We start from the raw sequence: 19,954 nt of genomic DNA, 5'->3' as shown, positions 1-19,954 counted from the left end.
TCTTTCTGATTTATGATCATGGTCTAGATCATCCAGATAAGGTACTTGTGATGGAACCCTCCATCACTGGAGCCACTAGAGAGGCCTGAGAGCCATCCTCCTCTCTATTGACAATGGGCCCTGACTTTGTAAAGACTTTTGTGGCTACCCCCAGCAGGATATCATCTCATCACTTGCTGAGGGGATTATCCCTGGCAGATGTTTTTGTTAACGTGTGCTTTGCTGGCTATATCCAGCCATGTTTGTGAAAAATAAATCGATGTTCGTTTTGGTTATACCCTACACTGAGTTTTGGCTAGTGGCTGGGAAACGGGGGAAAGAGTGTGTTGTCCCAGGCTAAGGGAGCACAAGTCAGAGGAGGTAGTCGGTCAGACCATCCAGCTCCGTGACAGTACTTTTCATAAACGCGTCAGTTCCCCAACAGTTATGCTTATATAGATTATCTTGTTGTCAGCTCTGTGAATGTTGTTCACTTTGATTCTTTTGTCAATCCCTGTTACTGTTCTCAATAACTAGAGCTCTCCGCTGTGAGGGTGGACATATCCTTGACAACATCACGGTGGTTTTGTAAGGTTACTTCATGCTAATTTTCCAATTATGATTTCTTTTGCAGAAGCTTGAGAGAAACAATAGTCTGAATACTGAATGGTTGAATTAGTCATCTTGCAACACATCAGTTTATGACAAAACAAAACAAAAAATCTACGGTAATTGAAAGATACATATATAGATAGACACATAGATAGATATATGAGAGAGAGAGAGAGAGAGAGAGAGATAATTGTACAAGACAATTTGTATAGTGCCATGGGTCATACTGTACAAACTTTATTAATAGGATTCTTACTGGTTTTATGTAAGAGATACCCTCTGGTTCTTGTGCCCATTACTGTATCATAAATATATTTGTAAAGATATGGCATCTTTAATATCGCTCTGTATTATCACCACTTGTTGACTATGTGCATGATATTGATCAATGATCATCAGTATATTTCTCTTCATTTCAGTATCAGGAGTAGGAAGTTCTGTTTAAGTAGAAGTAGGGGTTATGGTATTCAAGATACGAAACATCACGGCAGTTTCATAGGTGACATGAGGTTCATTATATTTTATGGAGAGATTGTATTGTGAAGAGAATCGCATCATGAAAAACGAGTCATGAAACATAAATGCTTACTTTGATGGATTATTAACTCCCTGGCACTCAAGAGGTTAAATCTGGTTTTGAAAGAAGGCTTATTTCAAAGGAATATTTGTTACTGTACCAGCACTTGCCAGGTTGTCTGACACCAGTCCAAATCTCAGCAGTGTAGTCATGACTACAGTTACTGTCCAAGTTTGAAGAGCAGGATGTTCAGGACACAACATTAGTCATTCAGCCAACCTATCATATTGTGGGCACACGATCCTGGCAATCCATCAGAACAATTTAAATCAGAAAAACATAATTCATGAAAAAAAATGCTTATGTGGGTTATATCAGTATTTTTTTTTAACACGTTATACATCTATGAAGTAATTTTCTTTATAATAAATTAATATAATAAATTTCAAAAATACGTAAACATAAAGAAAAAAATTCAAAAATACTTTTCTGTTATGGTATTTTTTTACGTGGAGAACCATGTATTAGCAATCAATCTTTTTGAAAGAGGTGAGATTAAATATTAAAAAGGGACATCCAATAATCAGTTGCGGTAATTAATGCCGTATAGGTTAAAACAGCTGCACATACCTACAAATAATACTACTGTGGATGGCCAAAAAACCATGGCAACCAAAGCAAATGTGTTACATGCTCAGCAGATTCACACATTATCTGTTCATCCCAGGGTCTCCGGTGATCAGGCCAAAAATATTAAAATCCTGGGCAGCATTTCCATTTCTTAGAAAAATAACATTGGGTTTCCATTACAGTGAAATGTAATCTATCTCCATTAGCTTTTAAAGTACATTTTCCTTTTTTTATTAATAATTTTATATAGTTTTAAAAAAAATCTTTGTATGCGGCCTCTCACACATTTTATTTACATTTAATTTGGTCCCTGTAAACTACTACTACCATTCTAAAATGTATTATTTATTGGATTTTCATTTATTGGATTAGCAAAGGAAAATATGTAGACACACATAAGCTTTTGGGGCTTCAGAATTGTCTTCTTCAGATTGAATGGCCAACTAAGTAGTAGGGAGTTTTAAACACAACATCAACAGAAAGAGATGGTCGTTTAGAAGATTAAGATGTGATAATCTGTAGGACCCATAAGGGTGGCTACATGAGATTGATGTGGAGCCAAAATAAATGCGTACAGATTAAGAGTTTGAATTGCGTCATAAAACCACAATCTTGATTTGATTTGGAGTGAAAGTTATTGGTATGTTTCAGTTCTGTGTTAATGATGTTGCCCTTTAAAATAAAGTGAAATGTGTCCAAGCATTGAGAAATGTTGCGCAACTAGTGTTCTCCAATCATCATTAGATATGGTGTCTATGTTATTTAAGTCTTTTATTGGGATATTTCCTGCATTGTATGCATATTCCACATTGTTGGATTTATGTTCCATAACCACTGTTTTCCTTTTCCTTGACAACTAGATGATACAAGTTAACTGGTATTTTCGGTTTTATTGAATACCTGATACCTGTGACTGTTTTTTATCAAAATGTAACCTTTTTTTTTTCTTGTAAAATGTGCCCAAATTTCTGACTTCAACACAGCAATGGTGTTGTGATTCATATTTATTATTAGAGCAATGTTATTCAGAGTCCAGCAGCAAGTACTTTGTATTCACACAAGGCCTGGACTAGCCATCGGGCACACTGGGAAAACACCTGATGGGCTGATGGACTTTCTTAGCGCTTCCCCCGCACCTCTATATTGGGCCACATGTACTGCAGCCACACACATAGAAGAATACCTTTGGGTTCTGCCGGAGGTCAAAAGAGGTTGCCAATATAGCTGTATAGTGCTTAAATAAGGGCAATTGGGAGATGTACCTTCTTAAATGCTCAGTAATCTCAATAAAAGTAGTAAAAATACACAGATCAGCCATAACATTATGACCACCTGCCTAATATTGTGCAGGTCCCCCTTTTGCAGCCAAAACAGCCACTACATCTCTGAAGGTGTGCTGTGGTATCTGGCATCAAGATGTTTAATTCATGAAAGCTGTGAGGTGTGGGCTCCACGGATACATCCTGGTGCCATGTGTTCTTCAGGTAAGCGACGCACACACACTCGGCCATCCACGTGATGTGAAAGAAAATGTGATACATGAGACCTTCTTCCATTGCTGCCTAATATATCCCCCCTACTGACAGGTGCCATAATAACAAGATTATCAGTGTTATTCACTTTCCCATTCACTGGTCATAATGTTGTGGCTGATCAGTGTAAATTCCATATAAAGCCCAAACATACCAGCGTCCTTATTGCTAGGATTTATTGTATATATTGAATTTGAATAATTAACCCCCTGATAACAAGGATATTTCACATCCTCATGCCTTTTGCCTATTGCAACCATATCTATGTTTTCAAATCATTTAGTATAACAAGATCAAAACAGCTGTATGTTGGTGGAACTCTCTGGTTTATGCAGTTCCAACCCTGTGCTGTGGTTAAAACTGTGCGAAGAGGCAAATAAGGGAGCTATGTTACAGTCAGTTAGGAAACAGTAAGTGACATACCTCCACGCATACTTATTCCTTACAGAATTCATTTTTTCCCACTGGGGAAATCACTTTAAGTCGCAGGTACGCAACATACAGAAGTGGGTGTATTATTTTGTAAAGAACCAATATTATGTAGTATGTTGACATAAATTTACTTAGCTGTAATCAAAGGACTTTGGAAAAAGAATACCCCTTTAAAAAGTGGCAAAGTTAATGCATCCATTTATGTTCTATTTTATGAGGATTGTCACTGTATTATATAAGAGTATAAATGTGTGGAACGAAAAGATATAAATGGAAGGTGACAGATAGGCTGTCAGTTCAGTCGAAAAGTGTGAGTGAATATCTAGATGAGACGCTGTTTTCCAGTTGAAATCCTTTATCTCTCCATTTCTATTGCAGCACAAAACCATCATTTTGGAACAGTGTTTTTTCTTTTTTTTTTCCTTTTTTTTTTTATAGTGATGTTACCTGCATTTTTCATGGTATTTCATCCTGTTAACAGAGAAGCAAAAAGGCAAGAAGGAGAAATGAATTCCATAATTGCTTTATAATTGTGCTTGTGACAGGTGATTTAACTTCAGCAATCTCAGAAATGCAGTTAAAACTATTTTTCCTTTTGTGAAACTGATACGTGTTCAATTTTAAGATTTGTATGGTCAAGGCTCACGGTACCTGAACAAAGCTACGGTACCTGAACATACAAAGATTATACAATAGCTTGCATTGTCCCCAGTGTATACAATTTGAATGTCTGTGTTTCCAATCATAGTTGCTACATATCTATAAAAATTCATCACTATTCAATCTCACTACTAATATATATTTTGGTATCATGTCTGGCCACACAATTCTATATAACACTGAAATAAATCCTAATAACAATAGCTTGTTGTAACCCATATTAAAATGACAGGCTTTGTTATCATTCCTAATACTCCCTGCAGGGGGCACCAGATACAGGAAAAAGAGTTGACCATAAGAATAACCCTTTTTCAGAGCGAAATAGGATTGAATTTAAAATGTGGCATTTGAAAAAAAAAAAATCATTTTAGGATGCTTACTATTTTAGGTTTAATAGGGCTATTCATGTAAATGATGTTATTTTTATCGGTTCATTTTCATAACTAAAATTGTAGCATGGCTCCAGAGGTGATAGCTTTGCCAGTGATCCTTTATAGACACTAAATAGTAGGCAAATAAAAAATCCAGTAATTATATTTAAAAAAAAAAAGTGCGTTTTTTCGAATTCAGCAATCAGCTGTACATGTGATGAACATTTTTTAAGGAAGCATCTTACTGACCTTAAGGAGAGAACAATGCTTCTCTATAACTCTTTCAGGCATCTGTTGATGATGCTTCGATGACTATATTTAATATAATCAAATACTGTCTAAGAAGTGCCTGGGAATTTCTTAGGCCCTGCGACTCAAGGAACCTTACAAAGTTCTTAGTGTTGTCCTCCACACACAGCCTTCTATGAAAAGAATTCTCCAGCCATCCGGAATGATCACAGTAACCTCCCATGTAAATGTGACCTTCTCATTACTGCATAGAGTCACAGTGTCTCTGTCTAACTGTCATTCACAGAAGCACATTCTTTCACTTGATTGAATTCTGTTTGGAAGCAACAATTTGTAACTCTTTCCCCCGTGTCTAGTTTTCCACTTGCTTAATCTATTTACACCACCAATGTCTAAAAATTGACTTCTCGGGATAATTTTGTATAATAACTTTTCGGGTCTTGACATCTTGGTTTTGTGGTTGCTTAAATGGAAATGTAAAAGGAAATATGTGGTTATAACAAACATATTACCGTTGGGCATTTATCAACTTTAGTTGTGCCATTATTAGATTTGTTTTGTTTTGATTTTACAATATATGTAATAATAATTATAATAAACAGTCTGGTTCATGTTGCTTGATGATGATGATGATGGTTCAGGTGTGGATGTAGAACGCGGTAACCAGCATATGACTCACTCACCTTACAATTTTTGTATAGATGAGCATCATAGGGGCTGTAATTCAATTACAATGGAAAATGCAACTTTATACATAAGTAAAGATATTTTTGTATTATTTTTAGTGTGTTGCCCTACAAAGCTAAGAAATGATAGTTTTATTAGAAAGACCGCGAAAACAGCAAAACATTAAGTACTAAAAGTTAATTCATGAAATCCTAGGTTCATTAGTGTTCAGGATGCTGATAAACTGGAAAAGTGTTCCGTTCTGAAGATAATAAGCGTCCAGTTCTCATCAGTTTGAGTTGATAGTAAAAATTTAAAAAAGCACATTTGGATATGAGAGCGTTTTACTGAAGCTGACACATTCTGTTTCTCTGAAGCACACATGGAAAGACATTTACTTAAATGTAAAAGCATATCCAGTGGCGGCTACACTTATGCTTTTAAATTTGTGTTTCCCTAAAAGCCAAATATAACGTCACTGAAACAGGAGCAACATGAAATATTTAAGTACCAGGAATAAACAGCAGTATAGGTGTGACAGATAATACATATGAAATGCAGTACAGCAACTCGTTGAATAAAGCACCTCAAGGAATACTTTTTCTGGCGTCAAAATTCAAATGTGGCATCCTCAGTGCTGCATATTATTCTAAACATGTAGATATTAGAAAAAAATGCCCATCACTGGATTGTGGTTCTTGGGGGGGGATATCGGTTCTCATGACTCAGCTATGCATTACGAAGAACCAACCTCCGTGAACTTCCTTTGCAAGAAGTGCTAAGCTAGCGTTAAATATTATGAATAATGTATAGTCAAATTAAGATGCCTTTCAAGTATCTCACCACATTAACTATGCATTACGCAGGGCCACATCAGCCCTTCTCGTTGGGAACTTTCATGAGGCTTAGGCATTTATTATTCAAAATGACGTCGGTGAGTTCAAAGGTCAGCATGTAAACTCCTGGTATAGTGAGAATTCCCTGTTGAATGATAGCCTGGTTAACTTGCTGTATATGCAGTGCGTTTGTTAATAATTCTATATCTGTGCATCATTTTTGGTCACGACTGTGGGGCTGAATGCTGAAAGATGGAAAATAGTATGGATGACATTATAGTAGAAAGTGATGTGGAGTATAAATGGTGGAAGGTGGGTTGGACAGGTTACCGGCAGAGATGGGCAAGAACATGTATAGTGCTCTTTTTACAACCCATTCCATGGTGTTGATGAATATCATGAAGTGGGCTTATTGTATCAGCTGCCGTTACTGGGGGAAAAAAAACTATTTCATATAATAAATTGGTTACTCTAGCAACAACATTAATAACTCAACAAGTCCATTAAAACTGAGTTGCATAGGTACGGCTTACATATCACTTTTAATTAATAGAAGAAGGTCTCTGCTTGCCAGAAATACCTTCTTTTCAGTAAAAATAGCAAAATCAGCTATCCATGGCTTTCCTTTTGAAAATCCGCTAACTCCACAGAGAAAATAGACTTTGGCTGCCTCCTGAGAGGTCTGCCTGAATGCCAGTGTCAACGTTGTCGTAAGGCAACAGTAAAAACAATTTTGCCCTTTGAAGCATGTCACAGCAGTGGCATCTAACACCGATGTGTGCATTCAATGCAAAAGGATAAAAAAATGACAGATTTCTTTTTCCTCCTCTTGTCATTTCTTGATTTGAGTTGTTTTTATATTATGTCATTCTGACATATCTGCCCATGTTTATACTATTTTTTTATGGCTATGGCAGTTATTGGTAAATTTCATTGAAGATTATAAAAATATCTGGCTATTGTTTGCTAGAATTTGTGCAAAATCATATTTTTGGTTTTCCTGGTCTATGTATTCTATTCAAATCAAAACTCAAATGCTTCTTAACCTATTGGTAACAAAATACATCATTTTGGGTACAGTTATATCAAAATCTGATTATAGATACTTGATAACAAGAAGGAAACAACCAATGAAGTGTCAATCAAATGCTTGTAAGGATTTAATTATATTCACATGGAGCAAAACACACCACAACAGAACAAAAACAGAAGCTTGAGGCGTTTCGCACTTACATGCTTAGTCATAAGTTGCTCCTGCTTGCGCGTACGTCTAGACTGCCAGGACCTCTCCAACGTTGGTTTTTTGAATACTTTATAATTAGAGTTTGCCCAAATTTAAAGCAACAAATTGCTTTAAAAACCATCCTGTTGGAATGTTTCAAATTATAATTATCGTTGTTAATTCTGTCTATTCTACAACTGCAGTGACATCACAGAAGTCAATTAGAACTTTGATGGCTGATGAGTGAAGTACAGTCTTTTGTAAGAAATAATGAAAAATATGTTAATACTGTTTTATGTGCAAGTTTTAATAAAGAATATAGAGCGTGTCTAACTTGGGCTTTTTTCATGTTTCAAGTTGAATTAAGTATCAAAGCCTGGATTTAAGCATTTTACTCCCTTCCAATGTTAAAAAAAAAAGTAAACCTGCAGAATTCTACACTTCCTACAAAATGACAATAATCTAAAAGTAACCATATTTGAATTAGAATTGACAAGTGGTATCTTTAATAACACTGAAATTGATAGTTTAAAGTGGTGGAAGTTACTAAGGGCAACAGGACAGAAAGAGCATTCCTACATGGAAGTCATTGAGAGCGACTTTATTAACTTTAAATGAAAATACTGTGAAAGTTTGCGTTTGTTACATCTGAAAAGCCCCTGACAGATTAATGGACAAAGAGCTAGGATTGTCATTTACAGATTGACTGAGCTTTGTCATGGTTGGTGGTCTTTAAAGAAAAGAACAATTTGTTTTCTAGTTAATAGCATTTAACAAACAATTGTGGTTCAGCAAGAGAAAAAAACATAATATTGCAACATGGGACTGATTGTGTTAATTCACTCAAAGCTGAACGAGTGAATGTTGAGGATTGTGCATAAAACGATGGAGGGGCTGCCAAAAAAGATTGCAAAAGATATTGTCGAAATGCAACAGGATTGTCACTATGGTTCCTTTCATATATACGTTGCTTCTTTCTGTGTACAAATGTTTTTTATGTTTTCTTCTGCTTCCAATCTGAAACATGTGTTTTAATCAAATCTTGCTTTTCTGTAAATCAGTCTAAGCCCAACTTTAGTATATATATACAGTAATGCACACTTAGAGATACGGCTTTACCATTTACCTCTGGTGTGAACTTGGTATAGGGCCATTTTCATGCAGTTGACTCCCCGCAGAACAATCCTTAGTTAAAAGTTGACACTTGGTTGCTTTCTCACTTATTTCTCCACACTGTATATGACTCTACACAAGTAATGGTTATTGGCATGCTGGCCGCTCGCTGAGAAGAAAAGACTGGGTGGCAGTGTAAGTGGAGCACATACAAGCTAATAGTATTCTTTGCCCATTCTAATACTTTATTGGTGTTTAACCCTGTGAGTATGCAATATATTTTTTTACTTTTTTTAAAAGAATATTTTAGAATCATCTTATGATTTTATATTTTATAAGTATAAATGCAGCAAAATATAATTGCATGAAACGGTGTTACCCCCACTACCCCCACTTACCTACGAGGCTCCTATGCTGAGCTCCAGTATATTGTTGTGGACAGAGAAAAGCCACTTGCAAGTGGCAGTGATAGTGATCCCTAGTGACTGATGTGTCTCCATCTGTTTGTGTGTGGAGGAGAAATAGCATAAGATGGCTGACATTCACAGTCCATCTAAGGAATAGCTCAATTTGTCCCTGCTTGGAAAAAAGCAGTTAAGAGGCCTAATAATCATAATTTTTAGCAAGAGGTAGAAACTTTAGGTGCACGAAAACTGAACAGTGTAATAGCACCATTTTACGGTTCTGAATAAACTCTATACTCTTGAGTCTTCCTGGTGACCTTCCTGGGGGCTTTTCAGACCCCTCCCCTTGCAAGAAATGGTTGGACGGTCTTGCTGATGTCAGTTGGGGGTCCCGCTAATCAGGGCCGGCCAGACAATGGAGCCGAGTGGGGCAACCACTCCACTTTGCCGCCCCCAAGCCCTTTTGGGCCCCAAGGCTTTTTTTTTTTTTTTTTTTTTTAAAGCGAAAGAGAGAGAAAGGGGCGCCGAGTGGTTTTCGCTTACCAAGCTGTCAGTACCCACTCGGCGCCCCTCTCTCCTCTGCGGCGAGTCTTCCTGTTCGGTCTCGTTGCCGGCTTGTAATGCTGAGGACTGCTGAAAGGTAAGTACACGGGAGGGAGGCAGCAGGGACGGAGGGAGAGGAAGGGTAGATAAGGGGGGGGGCGGCATTTTAAAATTCGCCCAGGCGGCATTTTGCCTTGGGCCGGCCCTGCCGCTAATGTCAGTGGTTGGTTCTGCTGATCTCACTGGGTGGTCCCACATGCAGAAAAAAGTTGTTGCTGCGAAAGTGGGTCTGGAGTGAGGTGTGCAGCTCCCGCGCTCTGGAGTTTCCCTTTGGTGACTCAGAGAAGCGGCGCTTCATCCAGACTCTCCGGGCAAAACCCAGTGAATTCCCAAGTATGCCTACAAATGAAGTTAGAGAGACTTTTAATTAAATTACCATGCATGGCTGGTGAACTCTACACTGATGTATGATAAGAATTTAAAATACAGTGGTCCACTGCATGTGTGACACAGAGTAAGTTCATTATGCTGCCTGTGTCTGCTCGGCCCTTTGCTCCATAGTGTAGATGTATATTGTGGATGTGCAGACAAAAGGTGATGGTTTTACATCTATAACAGAGACTTTCTGAGATCCTAACTGTTGAAGTTGGGTTTAAAGGGAAATGTGGCGTACTTAATTTCTCTTTTAAATCGAATAGGGCGAACTGATTGTAAGCTCGCTTGAGCAGGGCCCTCCTCACCAATTGTCCCTGTAAGTCAAATTGTTATGTTACATACTACTTGTTTTGTCCTGTCCACCCATTGTACAGCGCTACGGAATTTGATGGCGCTATATAAAACAATATATAGAAAAGTGTTGCGCCTATAATTGTGACAATCAATTGATTAATATATCAAAATAATGTGCAATGAAAATAAAAATAAGTAAAAAAATAAAAATAAAATAAAAATAAAATTGAATAATAATACTTATATTGGTTTTCCAATCTCCATTCGTTGTATCAAAATCGTGCATCAATATGTAGAAACAAAAAGGAAACAAAAGATCATAGTGCTTTCAACAAATGTATATGAATCAAGTATATCCTCTATATGGTGTTGCACTCACATGAGAATGAGCAATGAGTTTGCTCTGACTTGTTCGAGAGTTTTAATTCCATATGCACTTTATGATTATTAAGTTTTTGTAAATTACATAAGTATTTAATATGCTGGTATATTTAAATGAATTCTTTATCATATGTATGATTATACCCTCAACTGATTGATTAATTCATTCTATCTTATACGGATTCGCTATGTGTACTACCGTTATTCAATTCAATCTAACTGGATACAATGTAACGAGAGCCAATTAATACGTCACAAGGAGGCAATTAACATTTGATACAATGTAACGAGAGACAATTAACATGTCACAAAGAGGCAATTAACATCTGATACGAAGCAATGAGAAACAATTAACACGTCATACACGGGATTTAATATATAAGGAGGGAGGAGAAGACAAACCAACACCTCACTGAAGAAGCCTGATTGGGCGAAACGCGTTTGCGTGGTTGGATCATTTTCGCGCTATATCTACAAACCGCCCGTCTTGAAAAGAACGGAGAGATTTAGACACGCTACAGATTGCTTTTTTAAATGTAAGCATGCTGCACTTTTTTTAAATATTAAATACGCATTTATACTTCACCTCCCTGCCTTTCTATTTTTTAATCGTTTGATTCGTGCTCTCGCTGTATGGACGGTTAAAACGTCGAAAGAAGGAATTCAGTGAGAACATCCTACAACAGCCTGATAAATGAAAACGGAGTCGGAACTCCTTTGTTTTATATTTGAACAAGTCAGAGCAAACTCATTGCTCATTCTCATGTGAGTGCAACACCATATAGAGGATATACTTGATTCATATACATTTGTTGAAAGCATTATGATCTTTTGTTTCTTTTTTGTTTCTACATATTGATACACGATTTTGATACAACGAATGGAGATTGGAAAATCAATATAAGTATTATTATTCAATTTTATTTATATTTATATTTATTTTTATACTTATTTTTATTTTCATTGCACATTATTTTGATATATTAATCAATTGATTGTCACAATTATAGGCGCAACACTTTTCTATATATCTTTAGTACTATAGGTATTTTGGGGCTATACCATCAGTGTTTGCAGCATTATTCATAATCACTTATTTATAATTTTATATATCCTTTATATCTAAATTTCTATTTATTTATTTTTTATAAATATTCACCAAATAATATAATATTTAGCGCCTGATCACTATTATTATCATTACTATATAAAACAATAAATAATAATAATAATAATAATAATAATATGGCCTCTCAATGCAGCCTTGTTGGCACTTCAAATTATCTTGGTGACATTCCCTCTGTAGAATTTGTATACAAGTAATCTGTCAAGTGTGATGAAATGTATAATGTATGATTTAATATGCTATGAGGGTGTAATTTAAATGCCACCACCCCCCTGCATAGGGGTGTGTTTTCCTAATTGACAGAGTAATAGGGGCATGGTTAGACCCAGAGATTGGGTGATTTAACTGTTTAGCACCCCCTATAACACGCTCTTGTGTACCAAAATGTAATCGATCCTATAGTACATATTGTGTGGGGAGGAATATAAGGAGAAATCTGGAGCATGGAGCTTAGGCACTGTGTGACCTTCTTAGATGTGCAACATACCACGTCCCCCTGTAAATCTTACTCTTAATATAAGCAAGGTCTGTTTTTCTTAAAAGGAAAAAAGTCTAATGCCATTTTAAATGTCGTCAATGACTCTATAGTAATTTACCATTTATCACCACATTGCTAATGTATAGTTTGATGTTGAAACTTAATGTTGGGTATGTACTAAGGGAAGAAGATCCTGCTCAAAAATATATTTTTCAAGTAGTTATGCTCTTCTCATTTTGTGGAAGAACAAAAGACTCACAGTAGTGAAATCTGTATTTCTGCATTATGCATAACCAAATGACACTGAATGGTCGCTGCCTATCACAGCTTTCATCTTGGGTGTATAATAATATTTACATAGCCTTATGACAATAGAAACACATAAATTCAGACTGCATAATGTTCCATGGGAAATACAAAGTAAACAAAACATCATCTTTGTCATCATCCAGTAATGAAATTCGACAAGATAATGTTACAGTATTACTCAGATTGGCACACAGTACAGGCTTTATAATTAACCATAAATATATTTACCCCATTCACAACCCCAACTATACAATGAAATATTCAAAATTTTCCAATAACTATTGAGTATAATTTGCAAAAAAAACAAACACAAAAATATCTTTTAGGTAGTATTTTTTCCCTCATTCGAGCCATTATACAGTATTCTTAGCACAATTTAAAATCACTCTCAACTTTCTTGTTTGAAATCTGCTCTTTTGTAATAAGGCTATGCAGGGCCAGCCCAAGACATTGTGCTGCCTGGGGCGAAGTGTGAAATGCTGCCCCCCCCGCCCCAGAAAAAAGTGCTGCAAAAAGTCTCACGGGGTGAAAAGAAAGGTGAAATATAACATTATTATCTCCAGGCTCAGCCTGAAATTAACCCAACTCAATAAAATAATATAATAATAAAATATTTTGTTCAAAGAGTGAGAGCTCACCCACGGGGAAATATCTATCGCAGTGTCAGATGTGTGTATGTGTGTATATATATATATATATATATATATATATATATATATATATACACACGTTAGACATGCATTTTTAACTACATAATATGTATATATGTCTTTGAGGTAAAGACTATGATTGAAATATGACTTCAAAATAACAACCGAACGGTGCAGTTTCTTTAATATTAGCCCCTGCTGCCAATATATATATATATAAATATTAGCCCCTGCGGTCAATATGTATCAATATATATATATATAACTATTAGACCTTGATGCCAATACTTTTTATAGTGAAAAAATGGGACCCTACGCAAGCATTTCCTTGGGCCCCGCTTCACGCTCCTTAGCATGCAATCACCCCCTCCGCTCCAGCACCACAAAATAGGTATAGATCAAATAAACAACACATAAAACAGCACATGCATGTATAGATCAACTGAATTAGACACAAACCTACAAACTACATACATAAATAATGTATGGAAACATTGCATAGCAGGGATAGATCAACACATTAACACACAAACCCAGCTTTGCATGTACAGATCAATTTAAATTCACATGTGAACTCAGCACTGAAGGCATAGAATCAGACAAACAAATCCTGTATTTGCAGGTATACAAAAAATAATGTATGGAAACAGCATTGCAGGTATAGATCAACTGGAAATCACATGTAAACTCAGCACCGATGGTATAGATCAAATAAACACACAAACTCAGCTTTGCAGGTATAGATCAATTGGAATTTGCATAAAAACTAAGCAATAAAGGTAAAACCCCCTAAATTACAGGCACAGATCACAGGTTGCACACCAAAAAGCCAGCCCTGGCTTCCACACACTAATTCACGTATTCTCTTACTCAATCTCACTCTTTATTCATTTCAATATTATCTACCCATCTCTCCCTCCCCATAACCTACCCCTCTCCCTTCCTAACTTCTAAGTCTTCCCTTTGTACTTCACTAACCTTCCAGCAGTCCTGCGGCGAGAGTCTCCCTGCTCTGCTGCGGAGTGTGCTGTTTCACTGCTGAGCACTGGAAATGATGTCATATTCCGGCGCTCAGCATTACAAGCTGAGACCGAGCTAGAGGGCTCGCAGAGGAGAGAGAGGGTGCCGAGCGGTTACTTAAAACTTGATAAGCGAAAACCACTCGGCGCCCCTCTCTCTCCTCCGCTTTAAAAAAAAACAAAAAAAAAACAGCGCTTGGGGCGGCAAAGTGCGCCTCTTCAAAAGTGCCGCCTGGGGCAATTGCCCCACTCTGCTCCATAGCAGGGCTGGCTCTGAGGCTATGTGTTTGTTTACCAGAAATTAAATAAAAACTAATATGATAGGGTGACCACATGACCTGTTTTAACTGGGTACTCATGTAAAATGCATTAGGCATGGCAACATTTTTGATGCAACCCTGTTTCAAGGATGTATTTAGCACCACCAGCCTTCCCTCCATGCCGCTGTCCTTACCGCTAAGTGCTGGAATATGATCTCCCTTTTAACAACCCCAATGAGCAGTGGCAGTGCAAGGATCCTGAGTACCCAGAAGGGCAATTGTCACCATTACATGCGGTACTGCCACACCTGCCATCTAGTAGGCCTAGGGCAAAATACGCCACTGCCATGGTTTATATATTTTCTAGAAGCTTCTCTTGTTAAACTGAAATTATGATTAGTCTAATCTATGAAATAAAATACTCAACAGAATTTTTGCTGTGTAAGAATTATTGACCTTAATTCCATCACAAGCAGAGGTATTATTAAGATAGGATGAAGACCAATCAGAATGAATTGTGAAATCACTCAAAAATGGTTGTGGAATAAATGTCATTAATTCTGTTGAATTTTTTTTTTATTATTTTTTTTTTTTTTTGCGTTTGTCTAATGTGTAGTCTTCCTGAGTGTGGACATACTAACTTATGAAGTTAGTATATACATTTTATTTTATGGGGCTACCACTACAAAATATAGTCATAGGCCTATGGAACTGTTATACAGCAATGTCACCATATTACATAACTATAATGTATTACAGAAAATGTGTACAGCTTCCTTAATGTGTGAATAATCAACTGTATCCTTTGTGTTATAGTTAGGCATCAGTAAAAAGTATTTCTGCTCAGCTTAAAGGAATCTTCTAAAGCTAGTTTGATAACAGGAAAGTTTGTGTTTGGAATATATTGAAAGGTTCAATTTATAGGTCCCCTCCTAACATAAAGGGTTACTGCCAACAGTATTTTTAAGCCATAATAATTGGCTGCTTGTGAAAGATTTATGAGTATTGACATTTACACTCTATAATGCATAAGGTGCTTCATGCTTCTGCTATATTATAATGATATTATATTCAACTAAGCAGACAACTGTATTCCAAAATTGATATTTCCTAGATGCCATTATGGTGGTAGATTTATTGATTAATGTAGTCCAAAATTAGTAAGGAGCATTTTTTCTTTGTCATATCCAAAAGTGTAAGTGCTAAAAAATGTTTACTTTGATAAATCTATCTATAAAGAAACACCATTTTATTTTACACAAGAAAATGTTCCAAATACCATTGGTGTCTCCTTTTATCTGGATAATCTAGAAACAGTTCTGAATATTATGAATCATATTTTAACTGATTTTATTAGAAACATAGAATTTAATTTGTTCCTGATACTAAAACTTGAAACTTTACTTGGTACTTGGACCTAGGTCTTGTCTTATATTCAGGACATCCTTATGACTATCCCATATATGTCTTATTCCCTCATCGTATTAACCTCTATGACTTCTGCCAGCTGGCTGTTCTACCACCCTCTCAGTGAAATAAAACTTTCTTACACCACATCAAAGCTTGTAATCTTCTAGTTTTACAAAATTCAGGTGTAAAGATCACAGTATAATAGAACACTTGACTACTACATGCTCTGAACTGTGGTTCGGTTAGTTTGTTTTAGACAAATGGAACATCTTCTTTAGATGATTATTTTCAAAATAGTACTATAACATTGTCCTACAAAGGAAATGCCCAAACAGGTGGCACAATAGATCCTGGCAGACAACATGCTCCACGAGAACCTATAATGATTCATTTACTCTATACAATCTAGTGGCTAGATAAAGAATAGCTATAAACATTTTAAATTTACACCAAACCACATAGCAATTACCCCCCCATCACTCTTATCAGGGCCGCCGTTGAAAATCTTGTGGCCCCATTCAGAACAAATGGTCTGGGATCCCTTCCCTCCCCATACAAGCTGCTTGGGGACAAATATGTCACAAACAAGCTATTTGGGGACTAAGATGGCACTGGGTCTCATTACAAATTGTAATCATTTCTTTCCAGACTGCGCTTTAACTTTATTTGCCGTATTTTTCAACAACCTTGCTGCCGCTCTTGGATCACATAAAGTCCCAGTACACATGCGGCGTTGCAGGAGACTCATGATCGCTTTGCCAGTAAGGGCTCCTCCATTAGCCTCCTCCTTTATCCAAATCTATGACCCACAATAGTGTGAGCATCACCTATTTAAGGTCAAATAACAATTATATGGGGACATAGTCTATTCACTAAAGTGGGAGCTTCAACATTATAACAGACAACCCTCTTTGAGCTTATCCTGCAAGATGGACTGAACTGGCCCCGAATAATGCATAGCTAAATTATCCTTCATAACCACCTTATACATCATTGCAGGAGATTCCCATGATAATATATGATGGGATCAGGGAGTTGAAACGTTACATGTTTTCCCTCAAACTCCCTTTTTACTGTATAGACCATATAGTGTACGACTGTTCTCTAATTATGTTGTTAGAAAAGCTCAGCGTGGGCTGTCTTGTAATGACTTTATCATATTAGTAACACAGGGTAAAACACTATGCATCAAACCCTGGCAGTAGGAACATTTTACAAACTATATAAAGTCATTTAGTTCTTTAAATATGCCTTCAGTGTAAAAAAAAAAAAAATTAACTTTCAAGTAATATTTTATTTAGGTAACTTTATTTTCTCTTTCCTGGTTTTTGAATCACACCTGCAGATTTCTTTGTTAATGCAGCTTTTCTAAGAAGCCCATGCAGAGCACTACTTTTATAAACCATTTCTTGCAAGAAATACCTGCATGATATCATTGTATTAACCTTTCCATGCAAGAATAATCCTGCAGTAACTCAACATGTTAACCATTCATCAAAAGTAGAAGCATGCAGGGCATTGATTTGTACATAAAGCATCAGCTTTCTCAATCTATCAAGTCTTTCATTAGAGTTTCATATTATTCTGTTATTTGGCAAATTAAGATGGTGTGCCCATGTGAAATGAAGCCGCACACATCACAAATGTTATATTGATCTGTTTTGGATTTTATTGTATTTGGTTTGTTTTTAACACTGATTACTTTCTAGGTTGTAATAGCCACAAAAGATTATATTATCCTAAAGAACAACGCTACTTGAGTTTCACATTTATGGTTCTAAGTTGATGGGTCGATATGGAGACAGCAAATAAATTGATAAAAATCAATGGATGGGGTTCAGTTGTAGGGTCAGCATGCATTTGTTTAGATTGATTTTATATAAACAGAAGGCCGAAACAAGTTCTAATAGGTATGTAAGAGATATGAGACTTTGTCATTGTCCTATTGTGACTTTGGCACTGAAAAGTGTTATATCTGATATTCTTAAATTCTTCTTATTATTATTCTTTAAATAAATTCTTGGCTTTCCTATGTTGTCTACCAATCAGACAACAGTTAGAATTCAGTTTCTGGTCACTGGCCGCTCTGGAACAATACAAATATCCAGGATTTTTAACAGATGTGTTTGAACTTCCCAAACCATGAACATCTCAACTACAATGGCAGTGTTGGTAAGGATGAAACATTTAGGCGATGGTGAGGAAATAAGCCATTCTGTTGCGGTTCCACCAACATTATTGACTTCTGTTTATACCCAGGACAACCATATGTATTTTTCAGGGTTTTCTGAATCCTCATTCCATTATTCCTCCAATGTTTTACCCAGATAATCATTTTTGGTTAGCACGATGTAAAATACTGTATGGTAATGTTTTTTTTATTCCTGAACAGGACATATAATTCATTATGATAAAATACAAATGTATGTGTAAATGTATATTCCTCCATCTTTATTATTTTTTTGTCCCCAGTGCCTTGTGTTTGAAGATGCTCCCAATGGTGTTGAAGCTGCACTGGCAGCAGGTATGCAAGTAGTCATGATTCCTGATGAAAACCTGAACCCAGATCTCACAAAGAGGGCAACACAAGTGTTAAAGTCTATGGAGGAATTCAAACCAGAATTATTTGGTTTGCCAGCCTATGACTAGTACATGCTCAATGTTAATGCATAGCTCTCGGTTATCAAATTTCTTTGAATAAAAAATCAGCACACAATCTAGCCATTGTGATATTACTTTTATGATTAATAAAGAGAATATCTATGTGAAAGTAGATAATTATAAATACAGTTACAATAACTGCAGGTAATTCTATTGACCAGTTGGTCTACTTATCATCTCTCAAAGTTTTATCCAATATTGTATACAGGTAATGCCTCTCATCAATACTTTACATCTCATAAAATCCAGTTCAAATATCCATTTTATCTGGTCTTAGAAAAATCCCTGATAGCAAAAAAAAAAGTTTAGTGTGCTCCCAGCTACCTGCCTCTCAAATTTGTTTCGAGGTATTTTGCTATATAGCAGCTTCCCTGTCCCACTCAGTGAGGATGATGGGCCAGTGATTTCCCCTGACCACCCTACATCTCTGGTTGCAGCACATACCTCCATTACAGCTCCTACAAGGCCACCTTTAATGCTATGTCATTGAATTTTGCAAAGTGTCTCTTTGGGTAAGGTGGGATGGTGGTTCATCCCTGACCATTCTCCCTCCTGGGTTAGCCACCCCCCACCTCTAGCCACACCCTAAAACAGATTTGGGTGCCTGAAATGTTGGAGTGTTACGCAGATAAATAAAAGGACTATGCAGAAAATATATAAGCAAGGAAACAACACTAAGCTCGACAAGTATGGCGACAATTTTTTGTACCATCAAGTGCAGAGAAGCAACTAATCCACCCTTTTTAGATTTATATACAGTTGCAGGAAAAAGTATGCAAACCCTTTGGAATTACTTGGATTTCTGGATAACTTGGTCATTAAAGCAGATCTTCAACTAAGTCACACTAGACAAACATATTCTTTATTGAACATACTGTGCAGAAAATGTGTAATGTGAACCATGCCTCACACACTAACATCAAAACTTTGCTCCCCCCTGCTATTTAAAACAATAGGCAAAGATGCTCCCCACTTTTTCCCTACCGTTGTGCAGGTCTGTTCCACAACTACATAAAAATGCATAGTGACAGACAGAAATGCTATTACTGCAGTATTTGTTCTTGGTTAAAGAAGGACTTTGGTCACTCACACAAACACTTATTATATGTGAGTGCTCCAATTTGTACCCTAGGCAGACAAGCTCTTCAAGACCTTACATGCCACA

At 36.5% G+C, this 19,954-nt stretch overlaps 1 protein-coding gene across 1 annotated transcript in view; it reads left to right on the top strand.

Moving 5' to 3' along the window:
• LOC149280146 (pseudouridine-5'-phosphatase-like) overlaps positions 1-18,777 on the top strand; it is a 90,344-nt gene extending 71,567 nt beyond the window's left edge. The window contains exon 4 of the mRNA XM_089500767.1: positions 18,601-18,777. Coding sequence (XP_089356893.1) covers positions 18,601-18,777 — 177 coding nt within the window. The remainder of the gene's footprint in view (positions 1-18,600) is intronic.
• Positions 18,778-19,954: the final 1,177 nt, after the last annotated feature.

The sequence above is a fragment of the Sceloporus occidentalis genome, unplaced genomic scaffold, assembly GCF_023333645.1.
Source record: "Sceloporus occidentalis isolate IW3139 unplaced genomic scaffold, rSceOcc1.0.p SCAF_159, whole genome shotgun sequence".
Taxonomy (NCBI): domain Eukaryota; kingdom Metazoa; phylum Chordata; class Lepidosauria; order Squamata; family Phrynosomatidae; genus Sceloporus; species Sceloporus occidentalis.
Note: the sequence above shows the minus strand (reverse complement) of the source record. Positions and strands in the feature narration are given on the sequence as shown.